Genomic DNA, 18,428 nt, shown 5'->3' with positions numbered 1-18,428 from the left:
AGCTAACCAATCACAGCACACACTGGCCCAGCTAACCAATCACAGCACACACTGGCCCAGCTAACTAATCACAAGCACACACTGGCCCAGCTAACCAATCACAACATACATTGGCCCAGCTAACCAATCACAGCACACACTGTTCCAGCTAACCTGGTAAGGGGCGTGACATTTCCTGACCAGGCGCCGAGTGGAGCCAATCACAACACACACTGGCCCAGCTAACCAATCACAGCACATTTCGTTTTTCAGAAGGCGGGCCTTCATTTGGAACTACAGGAACTATTCGAGCCGTTCATGCCAGACTGAGGAGAGAGGTGTTGTAATAATGTAAAATATGTGAAAAATAATGTGTTTTTCGAACAACCTAGTATGAGAGCCTGTTCTAGTACACCCCCAAAACAAAATCAAGACTTTGTAAAAGAGCACAATAGGACCCCTTTAAACACGTTCACACACTTTTTGCATGCACTTGCATTGCGTTTCCCTTCTACACAGAGACAACTTCACACTAATGATCTGACCAATACTTTCAAATGTTAATAGACCATTTCAACGGATATTCGGCGGTTTAAGGAAGTGATGTCTTTGTTCCTTGGACGTTTCCGGGTAGTGTTTGAGCGCATTCAAAACAATGGCGGCAGGTGCTTGATGCACAGTGGGATTACGATAATTTATTTAATCCTGCTGTTTAAAATGTCAAAATTTAAATTTGATTCTTGTTGCTCGGTGGTTGGGTGCTCCCTCTGGCCTGGAACTAACATTAATTTATAAATAATCGGAAATTAAAGGGTTTAGATTTCCGAGAAACGCGCCTGGATTGCAGCAGTGAAGCGAGAAGCAGAATAGCAACTCGCAGCTCATGGATCTACAGCGCACATTTCGATTCAGGTAAGGAAATGTTGTTGTTTTTTTGCATTTGATTTTTTTAATTTATTTACGTTAACTCTTCAAGTATGATGCAAAATTGTGCCTTCGTCATAGTTTACATATGCGCCTAGCGGTTTGATTCTTGTTTAGTGAAAAGGCCACGCTTTTATTTCCGTTTTATTGCCAAGCGTTATGTGGGCTATAATTAAATATGAGTTCACATTAGTTGTCTAGCTATCTTGTCAGCAGATAAATGCAGTGAGTAACACGTTATAGAAATGTATACTGTAAACTTGAATGTTGAATAGTGAAACGGTTAACTGCAGTGTTTTACAAAAGCTAACGGTAAACATTTTTCATCACTCATTATGCTTGTCTAATGTTAATTCCAAAATGTACTGATGTATTAAACAATAATAGTATTATTATAAATATTGTGCATTCAATTAAATAATTGTTTTTCTACTTTTGTCTTTAGGAAAGCCATCATCTGTAATGTAAGACACCTAAGACAGTGAGTGCTACAGGAAGGACAGCTGGTTGTCCTGCAGTGCCAAACCACATGTGACCATATGAACATCCAGATGTGTTTGAGAACCTGAGGATGAAATGCAATGTAAAGCTGCTCATGGCCAGCCTGCTGCTTTTGATATTGATCACATATTAATAAATTTGCTGGAAACAGTTGAAAGCGAGAGGATGTTTTGTTTATATGCAGTACTGGTCAAATGTCTGGACACATTACTATTTTTAATGTTTTTGAAAGAAGTCTCTTATGCTCATCAAGCCTCCATGTATTTGATCAAAAAGACAAAATCAGTAATATTGTGAAATATTATTACAATTTAAAATAATGGTTTTCTGTTTTAATATTCTTTATATTTATTTCTGTGATGCAAAGCTGAATTTTCATCAGCCTTTACTCCAGTCTTAAGTGTCACATGATCCTTCAGAGATCATTTTAATGTGCTGATTTGATACTTGGTTATTTTCAGTGTTGGAAACAATTGTGCTGCTTAATATTTTTTCTGGAACCTGTGATACTTTATACAGGATTGATTGATTGAATCCTGGCAGGGTTTTTCAAAATATAGAAATCTTTCCTAACAGTATGTCTTTATCACTTTTTTTAATCAATTTAACATCCTTGCTGAATAAATTTATTAATATTATATATAAAAAAACAACTGACCCCAAACTTTTGAACAGTAGTGCATGTTGTTACAAAACATTCCTATTTTAAATAAATGCTGTTCTTTTATTCTTCAAAAAAATCCTAAAATTATCTCAGAAATATTAAGCAGCACAACAGTTTCCAACATTGATAATAAATCAGCATATTATAATGATTTCTGAAGATCATGTGACACTGAAGACTGGAGTAATGATGCTGAAAATTCAGCTTTGATCACAGAAATAAATTACATTTTAAAGCATATTAACCTGTTTAATCCCAAATTTTTCTCAGACATGAAAATATCCAAATGATGTGTCATTAGTAATCCTTTGAAATATCAATAATTATTTGTTGCTTTTTTTGGGGAAAAGTGTTTACTCATTCTATGACCACACTCAACAAAACTGAATATATGTGAATTCATATATTAATACTAGACACCCTAAAGATAATGTGTACCAAAAGTCTTTGTCATATCTTTGTTAACATACTTTTACTAGCCTTTCGTTTTGGAGCTTTGATGCAGCCATCATCATCTCATGGTGCAAACAAGAAATAAACTGTTTTGATCATGTGACAATTTGCACTAACCATGTGACACTGCACATATTTAATTGAGACCATTTATTTTTTCCATATTTGCAGGAAGTGCACTAAAACATCAGTCAGTAAGTTTTTTTTTAAGCTTTATAAACGAAAACCTTTTTTTACGGTCACTATTGTGACAGGTGGGATTAAATGGGATAAAATAGTAAACCATTTTTTAAAATTGTAATAATTCAAAATATTACTGTTTTTGTCTGTATATTTGATCAATTAAAGGAGGCTTGATGAGCATAGGAGAATTCTTTCAAAACATTAAAAATAGTAATGGTGCCCACACTTTTGACCAGTACTTCTGTATGTGTATGAGCGTTTACAGTAAATGTGCATTAAGTGATTTCTTCGATCAATTTTGCGATTTCGATTTTAATCACGATTTTGACACACACAGACATGCTTTACAGTCATTATTGCACTCAATGTGAATTTGAAACATATTTCCAAAAGAAAACCAATTAGAGCTTTATCAAAAACTGTAACATGTCTCTGGAACAGACATAAGGCAAAATACTAAGGTGTAACAAAATGTCTCTAGAGTAGACATATATTGCCATGCATTGGTCATAGAGCTGCTCTGATCCGTTAACATGGGCGCAGAAAAAATACGCACCACAGACGGAGTGTGTGAACCTGGCGTTACGTTTGTATGCCCGCCCGGTCTGTTTTGTTCTTGTGCTCCATTTAGGCGTGCTGCATTCTGATTGGTTTGGATAGCATACTGAGGTCAGGGGTGCAGAAAATCGTGCTATAAAGCGATTTAGAAATCGCGCAAGCTCAAATCGCGATTTTATGACGATTTCGATTAATCGCACAGCCCTATACGTAAGTGACACTGTTTGTCTTGCTTCAGTTTAACCAAACATAAGACTGATGTCAACTATTGTACGAACAAATGATCCCAGCCTTTCCGCTAAGGAGTTAATTGCATCTAGACTGCGATATGCATTTACCGGCATCTCTCGTGTACACACACGCAGCATCAATCAGAGCCATCCGGAAAACTACTTTTAATGTTCTTTGTAAGTTTGCGCCTCAGTCATATTTAAAGGGTAATTACAATCACCATTTATTACATTTTTTTTTTTAAATACCGCAACTGTTGCGTTTTCGCTAGACTTAAAAAGTACACGATTGTTTTGACAGATCTGAGATTTAAAAATGTCGCTACCGGAAATGCTTCAGGACCAGACATGCGCAGTAGCGTTCCATCGCCTTTGTTATTGTTTACGTCTTTGAAATGGTCTATACTGAACCTTGTCTTTTCATTTCTGCTCAGAGTGAGTTGACGCAGACACCAAGGTTCTTATGTTTTAAAATGAAAACTAATTCGGGTGATTTTTTTTTTTTCCAGGTGCTTGTGGTTCATGCTCGAGGTGTTGATGACAAAGAATGAGAATAACAGTCACTCGTTCCTGAGGAAGATGGTAGAGAACATCAAACAAACAAAAGATGTTCAGGCCCCAGACGACCCAAAGGCAAACGAGGTTTGTCTCCTTCAAAGCTGGGTAGATTACTTACAGATTGTAGTCTGTTACTGATTACAGATTACATGATGAAAACTGTAGTTAATAGCATAATCTAGGTTACTCATGTTAGGTAATGTATTCTGACTACTTTTTTTTTTCACTTGTTATTTAACATCAATAAACGCGAAAACAAAATTACACGCCGAAAGTCTGCCAGGTTTTAAATATTTTTATCACTTGATATGATGATATGATGGCGACAGTGTTTAACAGCTATACATCACCATGTTTATTAACTTGCATCATTATTTGTTTCAAACATGGTCTAATTGCTAGAGAGGAGCTATTTTCCCTCAAATTCAGGAGGATGGTTTGCACATTTATTTACATGACATTTGTGAATATAGTCAAAGCTAAATGGTGTGACACAAAGGGATTTTTAGAAATTAAGAAATAGGGAGAATTAATAAATTATGAATGATTTACTGCCATTGTGTGAATAATATGCAATCATGTAATCCATAAAAAAGTAACTGTAATCTGATTATGAGCTTTTTAAAATGTAATAATGCAAGTACTTAATTTTTGGAAACTGATTACGCAATCCAGATTAGTTACTACCCAGCACTGGTCACCATTAACCTGTTATGCATATTGTTTATGTATTTGTGAATTCCAGTGTGCTTTACTCTATTTTCATGTGTTTACAGAAACTTTACATTGTGTGTGATGTGGCATTATTTGTGATCGCGAACAAGAGCACTTCATGTCATCTGGACTCCCCGAAAGATCCTGTGCTGCCTAGCAATTTCTTTACTCCACCTGATAAGGTAACAACCACTCTGACTGTCCGCAGTGACACTTTTCATGTGACCTTACTATCTAACTCATTCTGTCTGTCCCTCGCTACAGGATTTTATCAATGATAAGGAATATCTGTCACCAGAAGCAAAATTAGTTCTGCAGACAGGGAAAATCCAGGTAGGTTTTGTCACCTCTGCGACTTTACGTTAATAATACCCTGATGACCTGATGAATTTCAAGAAATGATGAGTACAGTTTAGCTGCTATATATTTTCTGCAATTTAAAAGATAGTACAGTTTGTAGTAGAAGGCCAGTTCCAAATTAAATATAAAAATGTATAATTTAAATAAAATTAAATATATAAAACAAAGAAATAGGGTCAGTAAGAACATAATTTCTTTGTAATCTTTTATAACAATATAAAAGCCCTTACTGTCACTTTTGATCAATTTAATGCGAATAGAGCTATATACAGTATATATATAACACTGATAATCAGAAATGTTTCTTGAGCAGCATTAGAATGATTTCTGAAGGATCATGTGACACTAAAGACTGGAGTAATGATGCTGAAAATTCAGCTTTGATCACAGAAATAAATTACATTTTAAAATATTACAATTAAAAATAATTTCTAATTTAATGTAATTCAGAATATGACTCTTTACTGTATTATTGATCAAATAAATGCAGCCTTGGTGAGCAGACTTTCAAAAACATTTTAAAAAATCTTACCCACCCCAAACCTTTGAACAGTTGTGTAATAATTTACAGAATTAGTGATTGCAATTTTTTTGTGACATTAAAAGTTTAGAACATGACTTTATAATCTCCAAATAAGTATATTTTAGGTTCAGCACACAAAAAAAGTTGAGACTGTGTTCAATGTCAAAGTGTTGGAAGTTATTTTGCACGCAGGAATCGATGACATATCAATCTTTTTTTGTTGGAAATATACATCACACATACTTATTAATATATTTCAGCAGCCACCAAAGCAGACAGGCGTGCTGGGGGCAGTGAACAAACCTTTAACGGTAGCAGTTCGCCGACCGTACATTAAAACCACCACCTCTGACACGGGAAGCAATGCAAGCACCAACTCCCAACCCAACTCACCTGCGACAAATAAGAGCAGGTTAGTGCTTTTCAGAATTTCTTTACTTTTCTTTCACTGTGATGTGGACTTTATCCAGTGTTCCACACAAATTTACTTATTTTTGTAATCGTCATAATGGATTTAGTTTTGTCATAAAGCATTGTTGCAGCCCTAATTTGGTCCTTTTTTTTTTCATAAAGGGATGTGAGTTCTGAGGCCTCAGAGACAGGGGCGAGGGAGAACGAAGAGAATCCAGTCATCACAAAAGCAGGAAGTGTAAAGAAGGTCAGATATATCTCATGTGAACATAGGGCAGGGCGATAATTCAATAACGATAATTATCGCGTAATAATTTTCCAAGATAAAGCGATATGAAGAGTTTGATAAATGTTCAATATAATGTTTATCCGCCAAAAGCGGAACGAAACAGTGCGACTCATTTGAATCGCACCACACGGACCGTTTATCCACTCGGATCAAAGTTCAAACTGCGCGGCGCGAACTCACTAGAGCAGATGTGTTTACTCGGTCACGCGAGCATTAAGCAGTGCTGTGAGATCCAGTGCTTGAATTCAGCGGTGAACACAAATGACTCAGTGATTTAAACTAGTTTAAAGCAAGACAGGAGAAACACTGTGCAACGAGACAGTCAGAAGGCTTTTCAATCTACACATTGCCATCATTTACCATATAGTTATATTTTTACCATGGTATTGAGGTGCTATATGTGTGGTTTTAACTGTGTCTATCATGATTTAAATGTATGCAACTATGGGAGACCAACGCTTAATAAAAAAAAAAAAACCTTGGTCAGAATAAATGTAACCATAAAACTGAGGTTGCTACAATTTTTACAGATGTTACTGATTTTGATAATGAACAAAAATGTACCTCTGCATCCTAACTCGAGCTACTATCAAACATGCATTTCTAAGAGACAAAAAAGGGATATTATTATTAATATTATCAGGCAACCCAAACCTGTTTCTTGATTTGAAGCAACATCACTCATTAGGACATAGAAAAATTTATTTCTTACTTTCTGCATTTAGATATTTATTTTAAGGAAAATTAATGGTCTGGTTTCTACAACTTTCACTTTGGAGCAAAAATCTGGCTTTAAACTTGAAAGAAATAAAGATTTGACATTTATCGTGATAATTATCGATATCGACTGATATGAAAAAAATGATCGTGATCATTTTTTTGGCCGTATCGTCCAGCCCTATGTGAACACTAAAAATGCTGCACGTTCAAAACTGCCATTCAGTGTTTTTGCTCTCTTTTAGGAGGAGACAGCTCAGCCCAGTGGGAAGAAGCGTGCTGCTCCTGCAAGTGACGGCACAGAGAACAGCATGTCTTCAAACCCCTCGGCAGGGTCACAGCCCCCTGCCAATAAACCCCGACGCGGTCGACCCCCGAAAAACGCTGCAGGCGTGGCCACACCGGATAAAGAGGCTGGAGCTACGACAGGAGGAGGGGTCGGACGAGGCCGGAAGAGAGCAGCACCTGCTCAGGATCCCGACAGCACAGCCTCAGCTGATCCAATCGGTGTCAAGACACCAAAACAGCAGAAAGAAGCAGAACCGAAAAGAGCGACGCCACAGAGACAGATTGACCTGCAAAGGTAACTGAGTGCAAGACTTTCCCGTATGGTATGCATAGTATGATATCAATCAATTGTAGTTTAATTGGAAATGAATCTGTCACTGTAAGTTACTAGTAGGGCCTGCATTTGACACTGCATTTCAATGAATGCCTTCACACCAGTTCTAAAACCTACAGTTCTGATTTGTTTTCCCTTATGCTAAAAAGAACTCAAAACCTGTAATAACAATTGTTGGGTGGTGTTTTTTTTTTTTAGAGTATAGACTATAGAGTTAGAGATATGCTGCTATAAAATGGCCCTGGTCAAAACAGCGTTCCAGCCATGCTAAGAGGAATGATTATTTAGTAGTATATAATTATAGTTATTAGCATAATTATCATATTTAGTATATAACAAAATAACTATTATTATTAGCAGCCTGTTACTCACAGGACACTATAATTTTCATTATACTTTGTTATACACTGCCATTCAAAAGTTTGGGGTCAGTAAAAGTTTTTTTTTTTTAAGAAATTAGTGCTTTTATTCAGCAAGTATGCATTACATTACAGACTTTTGCATTTCTATAAAAATTCTAATGAAAATTTGGTTTCAAATGAATGCTGTTCTTTTGAACTTTAATCAAAGACTCCTGAAAAAATGTAATGCAATTTACTACTTTAATACTAAAAAGCAGTACAACTTTGATTGTGAACACTAAATGTTTCTTAAATAGAAAGAAATATTTCTAAAATGCATGAAAATAGAAAACCGCAATTAACAGTTTTTACTGTATTTTTGATTAAATAAATGCAGTCTTGGTGAGCAGAAGAGACCGACCCTGAATTTGACACGGTGGTGTATAACTGTATCCTGCTATTTTTTGCCGTTCAAGGAGAGTGACATTTATTGCATTTTTATTATATGTGAATTTGCATGGATTTTGCTTGTGGCCCAGTAAATGATAAACACACCCATCTTTGTCAAACTATTTTTTCATTGAGCACATCAACGGCCAGAGTGCGTTTCACATTTATTGCATGCAAATCTTTTTTAGAGAATGACTCACATTTGCATTTAATTTGCCTCAATGGGAATCATTTTTGATAGAACCTTGTACACCACATACCAGCATCGGTGTGAACAGGCCGTAACTTTGTCGTCTTGAGCTGTTATTGAAGTCTTTTATGTGAAGTTGAGGCAGGTGTTTCTGTCGTCCAAGATCAGTGAGGGTAGCACAGCGAGATCAGCAGGCGTCTCGGAAGACATATGGAAGTGAAGGGGAGACAGAGAAGTCGAGTCCAGCCCAGAGTATGTACTCTGGCTCACACAGCTACGGGAGCAGCAGGTAGAAGAAGCCCTTGATAGGTGGCTCAGGGGTGCAGCAGGTCCCAAACAGAGAGAATCCACCCATGCAGCAGAGCAGTGTCTGAGAGAGAGCGAGCTCATGCTGTATCCTTCAGCTCTAAAGCAGTTAACATTTGTTGTAGCTTTTAGCTTAAAGGAACAGTTCACCTGAAAATGAAAATCACTCACTTAACCTTAATGTTCTTCCAAACTGTGTTGTTGTTTTTCATGGAATACTAGGAGAAACTTTGAAGAATGTATATGCTTGTTTTCCACAACATCGGCAACATGAAAATAGTCCATTCGACTTGTGTTTTATATTCTTCTGATGTCATGCGATAGCTTTCTGTCAGGAACAGACTAAAACATGTCGTTACCCACTGATAATAATATGGTGATTTATCAGTGAATCACTGACTTCAGTCTGTTCCTCACACAAAGCTATCCAGCGACCTGAGTAGGCTTGAAATATAGTTTTTGCACTAATTTTATGGTGGTTGTTTTAGAATTCTTTAAGAAGCTCGACACATATTTTGTATAGAAAAAATTGGGGTCAGTAAGATTTTTAAAAAATGTTTTAAGAGTCTCATGCTCAGTATGAGTTAAAGTAAAAATCAAAAATACAGAAAAATAGGAATATTTTGATTTTTTTTTAGGGCTGTCAATTTAACACGTTAACTTAATTAATTAAAATATTTTAACGCACTGGCTCTGCCCCAGACATGTCTGTCATCTTACATTTCAAACAGTTGACTGTTGCAGGGTCAACAAATGTAGTCCATAAATGCCCCTAAAATTCAAGATATTGGGGCAAAAAATGCCCGTATGAGTTTTTGTCTCATATTTATATCAAATGATGTAGTTAATGTCATACGAGCAGCGAGAGCAATAAAATTAGATAATAAGATTAAAAATTGTAATTGATTGACGGCCCTTTTACGATTTATAGGAACTGTATTCTATTTTAATGTTTTAAAATGTAATTTATTCCTGTGATGGCCAAGCTGAGTTTTCACCAGTCTTCAGTGTCACATGATCCTTCAGAAATCATTCTAGAATGATTCAGTGCTCAAAAAACATTTGTCACTGGTTGTGCTGATTAAAACATTTTAATAATAAACCATGATACAATTGAAATGGAAATCTTTTGTTCTTGTCACTTTTGATCTATTTATTGCATCCTTGCTGTTGCTGATATTTGCTTAATTTATTTGAATCCTACTGACCCCATTTTTTCTCAATTTCACCTTTTATGCTTCACAGAAAAAAATTGTCAAATGTAAAAATAAAAATGGTACACTGGTTTGGAATGACATTTAGGTTAAAAACTAACGATTTTATTATTTTTTTTTTTCAAGGTGTCGTGTTTGATCTTTCCACATTTTTCTCGAGAATAATTTACTGCAGAATTCCACCAGACCTGGTCTCACTCTCTATAATGTAGATTGATTGATTTATATATTGTCTTCTGGTTTCAGGTAAAGCGTCGGTGCGTGAAGACGAGGACGGTCAGGCAGTAAAGGATTGAGACGCATCCACTTCCACATCAAACGCTCTTCATGAACCTGAACTGTCATTAGCTCACACCTCAAGACAAACGAGGATTCTTTAGATTCAGATGTTCAAACTTGTATGTAGAAACACAGACCTGTTTCTCTTCATTCGTTTTTTCTTTTGTGTTGAAATTGTTCTCGTTGCCTTTCTGTCCGAAAGCCATTTTTAAAAACAAACATTTGAAAGTAAAAAAATCTGTTTTAATCTACCCTTAGGTTGCTTATTAAATACCTGGAAAGATTTTTTTACTGTTTTAACTCCCTCTCTTCTTTTAATCCTTTATTAAATTGAAATATTGTCCTCAGATTTCTTTGGTTGCAAGGATTCATTGAGGCTCATGTCCTGTATTCAATTAGTTTAACTCTATAAAGTGCCAAGACTACAAGACTCTATGATTAGTAATTCTATTTATTCTGTTGAGTGGATGAGCATGAGTTCCTCACACTTTTACAAGGGACTCCCTGTATTTGCTACGTGGAATTTGTGTTAGGATCAGTTTTTTATATTGAGAAACATTGAGTTATAAATGTTCAAATTGCTTCACATTTAAATAGAAAAAGCTGTTCGATTTCATTTTTTTCCCCAAGTGATTAACATCATTAACATCATAACACCAGCGGCAGAACAGAGATTCACGGATAACACAAGTTTACATTTTTCACTTTTTTTAATTCAAAAGAATGAGTTTCACAATAAATAACCATGCTTGTACGGCTCGAGTAGGTTTTTTTCTTTTGTGTTTTGTAAAGAAGCTTAAAGTGACTAAAGCCAGAGCCCGTGACCTGCATTTCTCCTTTGACAGAAGTTTTTGTCCTTTAATTCACTTCTTCGTGCAATATATTGAACAAGGTGATCACTACAGGAAGACAGACTTCTTGTTTTTTGTTTCATTTTTGATTTTCATACAAAATATAAATCCAGCCATCGATGGTGCATTCTAGAGATGAACAGTACTTTATCCCCCCAAAAAACTTGGCTGTATGTACACGAGGAAGGTGGTGTTCGAAAGCAACTAGCTGTGAACGTGAGGGCATTTTGAAAACCGATTCTATATGGGAATGCTAGCAAAGGGAGAATAGACACTTTTAACAATTCACCCATGTAAGAAAAGAAGAGAACACTAGGTAAAAACAGGCTCACAAAGCATTGTGTGGCAGTACTCGTGCTGGGCCTGTTTGCTCTGAAGCATCGTTGTAGACTAAAAAAACTCTGTTTGATTCATGCTTCCAACATTGGTTATGTGGGAAATACGTATTTATATCTGTATCCTGTGAATGGAAATCTGAATACAATTTTGGTATGATAAGAAACGCAGCCCACCTCACACTCGGAGACCCTTTTAAACTTCTGCACCAATGCCAAACTGAACCGTATTGATTGTTCCACAAAAAAGCCAATCGTTATAAGAGAACAGAGACTCTCATGTCTTCACTTTCTCATCTGTAAATGTACAAAATGTTTACACTTAAATGCAAGTGGTTTCATACAATACATTCTTCAAAAAACAAAAAGATGAGGCAACTCGAGGTGTATCGGTCCATTATCAAGTTGCAAACCTTACAGCTGCCTTGAAAAGAAAAAGAAAGGGTTTGTGACCATCAATCCCACACCGTCCCACTTTTCAAAAAGAGGGAAAAGTGAGAAACGGCAATCTTCCTTTTGTTAAAAAAAATATATATATAGCACTTCACCCAGTAAGTTTGAAACTGTGTCTGCGCTCACAACATAACACCATGTCATCTGGCCATATCAACTACTACACAGACAGATTAGTGCAAAGGAAAGCCGAAAGAAACCTTAAAATAATCAAATGAGCAAATAAAAACATATTTGTTCATTGTAAGAGAGCATCAAATAGAAGGGGGTATTATTAATCTCAGATTTTTGTTTTTATATGCTAAATATCCCATTCAAATATACATCCCAAAACGTATTTTTATGGTGTACAGAAAAAAATAACATTCCTGCTATTTTGCTTTTTAAATGTACACAACCTTAAATATACTAATTTACATATACTGACATTGTTTCACAGACGCAGGTGTTTTGTTTTGTTTTTTAGCATGAAATGATAGAGGCGTCGTCTTTGTTGGGTTTCTTTAAAAAGTAAGTGACAGCCTAAATTTAAGAGGGAAAATTATTCTAGCAAGGCAAAAAAAAAAAAATGTAAGTGAAAATGATGGGGGAAAAAAGACAAGACGGGGGACGTGAAGATTTGCTAAGACAGACAGAAGATGATTCAGTGCTGCCTCTTCCCCAAACATTCATTCTGAACACAAACCGAGACGGGTGATGCATGTGTGGGAGCGATGGGTCATGAAGCAGGAGGGTTTGAGGAAAGCATGGCCTGATAAAGAGAACTGGATGATCAGTTGCTTAGTAGCAGCTCTGTCGCTGTCTCCACGTCCCATGATTTTGAGGACAAGGCTACTATTACTGCATTCTGTGAGAGAGAGACAAAGACAGAATGGAACATTTCTAAACAACAGTAAAGATGACACGAACAGTTCACTGAACAATATCACACTGAAAACTTGAATAACAGCCGTCTTTTGCTCATTCAATACAGCGTTAATCAGCACAAAGTTCTACTCACATATACTGACATTGTTTCACAGACGCAGGTGTTTTGTTTTGTTTTTTAGCATGAAATGATAGAGGCGTCGTCTTTGTTGGGTTTCTTTAAAAAGTAAGTGACAGCCTAAATTTAAGAGGGAAAATTATTCTAGCAAGGCAAAAAAAAAAAAATGTAAGTGAAAATGATGGGGGAAAAAAGACAAGACGGGGGACGTGAAGATTTGCTAAGACAGACAGAAGATGATTCAGTGCTGCCTCTTCCTCAAACATTCATTATGAACACAAACCGAGACGGGTGATGCATGTGTGGGAGCGATGGGTCATGAAGCAGGAGGGTTTGAGGAAAGCATGGCCTGATAAAGAGAACTGGATGATCAGTTGCTTAGTAGCAGCTCTGTCGCTGTCTCCACGTCCCATGATTTTGAGGACAAGGCTACTATTACTGCATTCTGTGAGAGAGAGACAAAGACAGAATGGAACATTTCTAAACAACAGTAAAGATGACACGAACAGTTCACTGAACAATATCACACTGAAAACTGTTGAATAACAGCCGTCTTTTGCTCATTCAATACAGCGTTAATCAGCACAAAGTTCTACTCCACAAATCAACTAAACTGCATCAAATAATAAACGCCAAATTTCACTCTTTCCAATAGTGCCTACAAAATAGTATTTTGCATATTTTCTGTCGACATGTACTACCGTTCAAAGGTTTGGGGTCAGTCTTTTTTTTTTTCTTTTTCAAGGAACAAATACATTTTAATTCTGCAATGATGCATTAAATTGACTGTAAATGCATCGATTATGTTACAAAGGATTTTTATATCAAACAAACGCTGTTCATTTTAATTCCTATTCATGAAAGAATCCTGAAGTTCCCACAAAAATAGTTTTCAATACCGAGACAAGTTATTTGAGCAGCAGATCAGCATATTAGAATGATATCTAAAAGATCATGAAGGCTGCAACTGAAAATTTAAGTTATTTTAAATTGTAATAATTTTTCACTATTACCGTTTTAACTATTTTTGATGAAAAAAATGCAGCCTCGGTGAGTAGAAGAGACTTCTTTTACGAACATCTTACCAACCCCAAACTTCTGAACTGTCGCGTATTTTCTAATGTGAATAACAATGTGAAAACATTTACCTAAATATATGGTTTCCATTTCATTGTGTAATACATGAGTGAGTAAATGACTGTCTTACGGACACTAGTCTAAGGGTCGGCAACCTTTTTGACATGAAGTGTCATTTTTATTTGATTTTTTGTAATGTATAATAGGTGTACTAGTTTACAACTTTGATGTCATGTGGTGATGACCTAAAAATGCATCTTGCACCAGGGTGAAAAATGAACACCCACCATCAGTCAAATGCTGTTGCTTTTGGGAAGTGGCTGGTAATTTTGCCACAGTGGCAGGCGACCTGTACGACATCTGATTACCCTTAAACAAAAATGTGTTGGTTTGTAAACAAAAAAGACACAAAATGACTAAAGTATCAATTGATTTAGATTTTAGAGTCATTTGAAAACAGACAAAAGAAAACCGAATGCAAGCTCGCTTTCAGATCTGAACCAAGTTCACGCCCTACATTTTCAACAGTTTAGAATTTCTTGTTTTTGAGTTGTTTTTAATGGCATGACAATGCATTGATATTACAGCTATTGAATAGATTTCATGCATTTGAATTGAAAAAACAAAAGTGGCTGATAACATTTGCTATTCACAAGCCACCGTCATTGTACAGAACATTAAGGATCACATACGACAAGCTTAACACCTCACAGTGTTCAGGTAATGTGCTGAAGGCGTCCCTAAGGTTGCCAACCCCTGCATCTGGATTTTTAACCATACGATCAGCCGTCCACTTTCACTACTTACTTTGTCAAAGCCCATAGCACAGAGTTTGTCTATTTTGCGCGTGTACTCAGGACTGGACACGGGTGCACCAGCGTAAACGTGAGACCAGAGACGAGCGGTTTGTTTGAACATTTCTGGATTCTGCTTGTACTGCAAAGAACAACAACAACAGTGACTGAAAGTGTGGCGATGCTTTGTTTCTGGCATGTTCTCATTCAGACAGAAGCGTGTACCTGATTGGCTACCACAGCATCTTGAGGATCATCTGGCTCTGCTGCAGCTAAAAGAGCCTGTAGTGAGAGCAGAACTGTTCGCAGAGTCATAGCAGCGGCCCTGTGCACAGGAGGTGAAGATGGAATAAGGAGGAAATTAAGAAAGGGAACACATACAAGAACAGCATATGGCCAAAGAAATGCGTTCTTTGCTTGATGACAACAGACTACACTTGTCATGCTCGTTAATTATCAGCACTCACCACTGGTCTTTTAAAATGTCCAAACATATCGCCCCGGTAACTGAACTTATATTGGGATGCCAGATCTTAGTAATAAACCGCACCTGAAAAAGATTTTGATCTTTCAAATCAAGTCAACATTAAATCATAATTGATCGTATTTGCTTTATTGCACATGATTTATTAGCGCACATAGAGCTTGAATTGAGGGGGAGTTGGGGAGAGTTTAATTAAAATTAAATTAAACTCTTGTATGAAACAAATATGTGACCCTGGAGCCCACTGGTCTTTTAAAATGTCCAAACATATCGCCCCGGTAACTGAACTTATATTGGGATGCCAGATCTTAGTAATAAACCGCACCTGAAAAAGATTTTGATCTTTCAAATCAAGTCAACATTAAATCATAATTGATCGTATTTGCTTTATTGCACATGATTTATCAGCGCACACAGAGCTTGAATTGAGGGGGAGTTGGGGAGAGTTTAATTAAAATGAAATTAAACTCTTGTATGAAACAAATATGTGACCCTAGAGCACAAAAGCAGTCTTAAGTCGCTGGGGTATATTTGTAGCAATAGCCAACAATACATTGTATGGGTCAAAATTATTGATGTTTCTTTTATGCCAAAAATCATTAGGATATTAAGTAAAGATCATGTTCCATGAAGATATTTTGTAAATCTCCTACCGTAAATATATCAAAACTTAATTTTTGATTAGTAATATGCATTGCTAAGAACTTCATTTGGACAACTTTAAAGATGATTTTCTCAATATTTTGATTTTTTTGCACCCTCAGATTCCAGATTTTCAAATAGTTGTATCTCAGCCAAATATTGTCCTATCCTAACAAACCATACATCAATGGAAAGATTATTTATTCAGATTTCATATGATGTATAAATCTCAATTTCAAAAAATTTACCCTTATGACTGGTTTTGTGGTCCAGGGTCACATTTACATTGTTACAGAAATTTCTATGCTGTTATTTTAAACGTATTATTCATCAGAGAATCCTGAAAAAGAATGTATTGCAGTTTCCACAAAAATGAAAAAAATGTTCATTTTTCAATTCTCTACAACTTTCAAATGGTGCATAAGAACACACTGACAATTTAGTAAGTGTAAGTTCTTGAGGTTTACTTAACATGGTTGTGCCTCTTTGAGCAACTGGTTGCATTACTCTAAGCAAGAGCCACTATTAACAACTCATGATAGCCATTAATCAAGCTTTCTTATTGAAAATCCTGTTTTATTTAGAAATACATCAGAGGTGCGTTTCTATGGTTATGAATAGAGTTCAAGGGAACTTATGACCATAGGTAGCTAATGATGCTTTTGGGGAACGCACCCCAGGTTCATTTGACTTTAAATATTAACCACGAGAACTGATAATAATAATAATAAAACATCAAACACTAAAAACGGGTTACCTTGGGTGGGTTAAAAGGATACGTCTCGGGAATCTTGATTTCTAGCTGGTATCTGCCGCCTGTGGGGGATAAAAAAAGCTTGTGAATCACAATCTAAACCACAGCATTCATGCATTAGCAAACATTATGTCAACAATAGAGAATACTGATGAAAATATCCTCACTACCTTCATACGGCGTGTCTGGTGGTCCTGCTATTTCTCCCTTTAACTCTGTGAAGTTTTCATCCACCAGATCTACTTTTATTTGATTTTTACTTGTCTGTTATAAAACAGGTGGGGGGGAGATTATTAGCCCAGTTAGCTTTTATGCATGTGATATAACTGGGATCAGGACAAAAGCAAGAAACGTTGTGGTTTCTTCAGCTGCCCAGAACAAAGAAGTGACCAGTTAAATCGTGAGACAATGAGCAGCCTATAGGTAGACAGCATGAAAGGTGCTGAACATGTCTAGGTAGGCAGCTCAATAGGTTTTGAAACATCCACACTACTGAAAACTACTTAAACAGCCTACTTTAACTGACACTAACACATCAAACACGACAGGTACACCACTGTTTAAAAAAGAAACATACGTTAATAGGCGACAAACACGAGTGCTAATATTATAACAACACAATAAAGAAGCGCTAGTGAAGCTAGCTATGTCAAATAGCAAGTTAGCTTCCCGGCTAAAGAACGGCGAGTGCAAGTCAAAAATCTTAAATGGTTTTCACATTTCGGTCAAGGATTTCGTCTCAAAACATTAAAGAAAGCACATTTGTCAGATGTATGACTTCCGTCTACAGGCCATCATATGACAGCTCGTGCTAACATTAGCTTAGCGGGCTAAGCTAGCTGATCGGCTTCTGGATGTTTGTCTCATAAGTCCTCTTGTTTGCTCTCGACGGGCACAAAAACACAGCAAAGTAACGTTTTGCAAACCTCTTCGCTTTTCAGCACTTCTTTGAACTCTCGCTTGATCCTCTGCACAGCGATATTTGCCATGGCTGATCTCTCTCTCTCTCTCTCTCTCTCTTCCGCGGTTTCTCTCCTACAACAGTTCGCGGAGCTCCAGTGTAAACACTGGCAAACACAAGGTGAGTCTGGGACACTCGAGCCCTGCGCTTGTCTCTCTGCTGAAGATCAGATCCAGAGCGCGTGCAGATCTAGTATCTAGTATGGCGTGGTGCTGTCACGTGATATCGTGCTTCTGATACATATGTATCTCTCCCACGTGACACGACCAACTCACATCTGACTAAGTGTGCATCCAGCCCTGCACTGATTTTGCTAAGATGGTATTTCATTTGTAATTAACAAGTCAATAGTAAATCATATAGGACTATTGAATGAATGTATAGTCTACATGCAAATAATATGAAATGTGACAATTAATAGGCTATAAATTAATTGTTTTTTTTTTTTTTTTTTTTTTTTTTTTTATTCTTTTACATGGATCAGTGACGTATCAGTCAAAATTTGTGTTAAGAAAAAAAAAAAGTCCTTTAAAGGGGTCATATGATGCGATTAAAATTTTTCTTTTCTCTTTGGAGTGTTACAAGCTCTTGGTGCATAAAGAAGATCTGTAAAGTTGCAAAGACTC

At 36.5% G+C, this 18,428-nt stretch overlaps 2 protein-coding genes across 5 annotated transcripts in view; one reads left to right on the top strand and one right to left on the bottom strand.

Annotated features, from left to right (window-relative positions):
- LOC107700294 (sister chromatid cohesion protein PDS5 homolog A-like) overlaps positions 1 to 11,351 on the top strand; it is a 33,419-nt gene extending 22,068 nt beyond the window's left edge. Inside the window, exons 26-32 of one of the 2 annotated variants that reach the window (XM_016501903.1) lie at positions 4,002 to 4,134; positions 4,827 to 4,946; positions 5,029 to 5,097; positions 5,911 to 6,059; positions 6,221 to 6,305; positions 7,310 to 7,647; positions 10,434 to 11,351. In XM_016501903.1, the coding sequence (XP_016357389.1) occupies positions 4,002 to 4,134; positions 4,827 to 4,946; positions 5,029 to 5,097; positions 5,911 to 6,059; positions 6,221 to 6,305; positions 7,310 to 7,647; positions 10,434 to 10,437 (898 nt within the window). In that variant the 3' untranslated portion in view covers positions 10,438 to 11,351. Of the gene's footprint in view, positions 1 to 4,001; positions 4,135 to 4,826; positions 4,947 to 5,028; positions 5,098 to 5,907; positions 6,060 to 6,220; positions 6,306 to 7,309; positions 7,648 to 10,433 lie in introns of both variants that reach the window. The other variant, XM_016501902.1, reaches the window with a different exon arrangement.
- Positions 11,352 to 13,114: 1,763 nt separating this feature from the next.
- LOC107700295 (ubiquitin-conjugating enzyme E2 K) lies at positions 13,115 to 18,019 on the bottom strand. 3 transcript variants are annotated; one of them, XM_016501904.1, is made up of 8 exons: positions 17,768 to 18,019; positions 17,012 to 17,105; positions 16,845 to 16,903; positions 15,688 to 15,770; positions 15,187 to 15,286; positions 14,975 to 15,103; positions 14,455 to 14,536; positions 13,115 to 13,535 (listed from the first exon to the last, which is right to left on the bottom strand). In XM_016501904.1, the coding sequence occupies exons 1-8, from the start codon at positions 17,828 to 17,830 to the stop codon at positions 13,360 to 13,362; spliced, it is 786 nt and encodes a 261-aa protein (XP_016357390.1). In that variant the 5' UTR covers positions 17,831 to 18,019; the 3' UTR covers positions 13,115 to 13,359. The 3 variants fall into 3 exon arrangements, with proteins under 3 accessions (XP_016357390.1, XP_016357391.1, XP_016357392.1); XM_016501905.1 differs by lacking the exon at positions 14,455 to 14,536 and having other exon boundaries at positions 13,381 to 13,535; positions 17,768 to 18,016; XM_016501906.1 differs by lacking the exons at positions 14,455 to 14,536; positions 15,688 to 15,770 and adding an exon at positions 15,429 to 15,511 and having other exon boundaries at positions 13,381 to 13,535; positions 17,768 to 18,016.
- Positions 18,020 to 18,428: the final 409 nt, after the last annotated feature.

Source organism: Sinocyclocheilus anshuiensis, unplaced genomic scaffold (assembly GCF_001515605.1).
Source record: "Sinocyclocheilus anshuiensis isolate Anshui unplaced genomic scaffold, SAMN03320099.WGS_v1.1 scaffold326, whole genome shotgun sequence".
Taxonomy (NCBI): Eukaryota; Metazoa; Chordata; class Actinopteri; order Cypriniformes; family Cyprinidae; genus Sinocyclocheilus; species Sinocyclocheilus anshuiensis.
The sequence above is the reverse complement of the archived record's forward strand: the minus strand, read 5'-3'. Positions and strand labels throughout refer to the sequence as shown.

Excerpts from the sequence above, each read along its gene's own strand:
- LOC107700295 (XM_016501904.1), bottom strand. The coding sequence starts at position 17,830 with ATGGCAAATATCGCTGTGCAGAGGATCAAGCGAGAGTTCAAAGAAGTG. Across the intron at positions 17,106-17,767 it reads AAGTGCTGAAAAGCGAAGAG|ACAAGTAAAAATCAAATAAA; the intron begins GTTTGCAAAACG and ends GTTTTATAACAG. Across the intron at positions 14,537-14,974 it reads GTGCTATGGGCTTTGACAAA|GGTAATCAGATGTCGTACAG; the intron begins GTAAGTAGTGAA and ends TTTTTGTTTAAG.